Source organism: Camelina sativa, chromosome 20 (assembly GCF_000633955.1).
Source record: "Camelina sativa cultivar DH55 chromosome 20, Cs, whole genome shotgun sequence".
Classification (NCBI taxonomy): domain Eukaryota; kingdom Viridiplantae; phylum Streptophyta; class Magnoliopsida; order Brassicales; family Brassicaceae; genus Camelina; species Camelina sativa.
The window spans coordinates 18,206,649-18,209,649 of record NC_025704.1 but is presented as its reverse complement, the minus strand read 5'-3'; the positions used below and the strand labels follow the sequence as shown (position 1 = coordinate 18,209,649).

At 35.1% G+C, this 3,001-nt stretch overlaps 1 protein-coding gene across 1 annotated transcript; it reads right to left on the bottom strand.

Moving 5' to 3' along the window:
- On the bottom strand, positions 1,882 to 2,995 carry LOC104771144 (protein CONTINUOUS VASCULAR RING 1-like; the record flags this gene model as incomplete). The annotated part of the gene is given in 5 exon segments (XM_010495619.1): positions 1,882 to 1,979; positions 2,080 to 2,247; positions 2,332 to 2,441; positions 2,536 to 2,590; positions 2,974 to 2,995. Coding segments are annotated over 4 exon segments (387 nt in total), but the record flags the coding sequence as incomplete, so codon positions are not given.

Genomic DNA, 3,001 nt, shown 5'->3' with positions numbered 1-3,001 from the left:
CTTCAAGCTAGTACAATATATGTTGTGCACACATGGCTTCATCATCACGTACAATAAAAAAATCATCAGTGGACTTATTCTTCACTATTTTTCCTATTTTCAATCTTTCTCAGTAATGCAAATCAAGAACATCGGTATGCTTACAGACAGGTATCAAGAAAAAACATTTTATCTCCTCAGTTGGATAGTTCTGCAATGACAGAGCATTATTACATTTTACTATAAAAAGGATCTAATTATAACAAACAATGCTTAGGGGGTGGTATTGGACACCAGATTGTGAAAGAATTTAATAGACAGGAATTAATGACAAAATAATAGATTTTCATATATTGTAAAGGATTTACAAATCTTTCTGTCTGATTCTAACTACTATATTTTATCAGAATCGAATAGAATTCTTAATAGAATTGAATATAGATAAAGTCTTCTAATTTCCCTCTAGCGTAGAAAATTAGCTACCAGACATAATGAAACAAACTTACACGTGAAGTAATCCTTGTTGAGTAACCGGGGTTATGCCCATAAATTTATGTAGGGGTGATAAACAACTTGTTAGATAAATGCGTTGTCTCTGCTATGTCTGTTACGTTCTGTTGCATCGATGAAAAAGTTGATGATGCCGATTGCAGAGTCTGTTACGTTCTCGCCAAATGGAGTAAATGGTGGTTTGAAAGAGGAGACAAAGAACGTATAGCCATATCAAGGGAGTTAAATCTTTGTGAGAACAGACTTTGCAAATTCAATTAATGACCAGTCTCGTGACAACTTTTAGATTATAAGCTTGCAGTTTAACAATCACGAAGCAAAGACATCTCTTGCAAAGAGTGAAATGCATAAAAGAAAAGAGAGAGGAAAGTTACGTTTACAACAAGAACTCCATGGCATCACAACCAATATCACCATCTTAACCAAGAATCTGAAGGATAGAACAAAACAGAGAATTGAATTTCAAACAGAGAACGAATTTGATGATACAACTGAATATTACTGTAATGGATCTTACATCTGAATACTGACTTGACTTCTAGCTCAAATACAGAAACATGAAAATCTTGAAGTGATCCAAAAACTTGTAAGATTCAAATACTGACTTCTAGCTCAAATTCAATTGTCAAGCAAATTGAAAACAAAACTGAATCAATCTTTAACTCAAATAATTGCAGTAGAATGGACAAATATATTACAGATATTGTCAAAAAATGAACCGGAGAGAGATTATCAGAAACTCAATCGTTCGTTCCCCACAGTTTTTTCGAAAGGAAGACATAATAAGACATAAATCTCAATGCTGCAACTAAAGTAGAGATATATAACAATAGATTCGTAAATAGAAAGGTTTTTAGATCGTAAGGTGGATTCATCAATCACAAGGGACAAATACAATTCTTCTTCATCTCTACCGCCAAGTACAGTCCCACTGCGACTGCCGCAGTCGTCGTAGTTAATCGCCGCCGGTGACTGTTCTTCGTGAATCTGGAGCAATCAGTCGTTAGTGAGTGGTGATTGTTCTTCGTGTATCCAAAAGGGAAGAACACATGTGAGGTTGTCTCTATATCTAACCAAATCTCGGCTTAAAAGGTCAGAATTCATTATTCACAATTTGCACTAACAATTCTTTCACATTCTTGTTAAATCATGTTGCTTTAAAAAATTCTATAACATCGAATAGCACTAGAATTTAAAAGAATGATTAAAAGCACTAATCCAATAACACCTGAATTGAGAAGAATTTATAAAACGTGTACACGAATAACACTGGAATTGAACATTCTAATAAATTCCTTCACATGCAAAAATGTTGCAATTATGCCCTCTGTATCCTACAAGAAAAGTTCTGAAAACAATAACAAAATCCTTGAACCAAGCAGTTTCACTCACCTGGAGAACAACTGTCGATGTAATGAAGCCAAATGCATATTCGCCTATTCGGGGATGCCTAATGATTGCAACTTCCTTGAAAGCTTGTGTATTTTGATCTGAACAGAGAAAGAACCGGATATGAGCAAGTTGAGATTAGAAAATTATAATTAACTTATAATGCTGAAAATGTAAAATAAGCCTTTTCTTAAGCGATACCAGGAGATATGGCAGTGCTGATCTGCTTAGAGGCGTTGTAGATATGACGAACAAATGGCATTCGCTTGATAAACCACTCTCCTAAGTTCAGAACCGATGCTCCCAACCACGAAGACATGAACACCCCGACCAAGAAGATGAATGCTATGGAAGTCAAAAAACCAAAACCTACAAAACCAAAATCAAACTCGTGTGAGCAACAGATCATATCAAGTAGTTGATTCGATAAAGAGGGACCATTCAAATGCTTACCAAATACGTTGATTCCAAGTTGTGCATATATTGGAGAGAAGAATCCATCCACAAAGTGAATAAACCACCATGTTATATAGAAAGTAATTGCAATAGGAAGTAGGATAACACTGCAAAGAGAAATTGGGATTTAAAACTATCAGCACAAATTCTGAATCTATGCCAACTACAATCAAATGGCAAAAAAATTCAAGTGTTGCTTACCAGCCTGTCATGAACTTCTTGGACGCCCAACCCCTAATGAACAAGCTTAAAGTCTGCAGGAAATAGCTAAAGCATCAGACCACAATGCTCTATGTTGTTATATATGCTTGAAAACATGAATGACCATAAACATCACAAGACTCAAGAATCGACAGATCCTAGCAAATTCATACTTGACTCAATCAGGAATTTACAAGCTTCTGCATAATAAAGACAAGTGTTTGGCTAGTTCACACAAGTTCCAGGAAGTGTTGTTTGGTGATAGATTGAATCTAGGGTAAAACAAGTTCCAAGATTATGAACTAAGGGGAAACAAATAAATCTATGAAGAAGAATAAATCTTGAAAGGAACTAAGAGCTTACTATAAATCCAATTCAACTGTTAATTAAGCATGAATCTTGAAATGAGAAAACGAAGAACGAGATGAAACTAGATCACGTGGCTGGATTGATGCGAAGAAGAAGA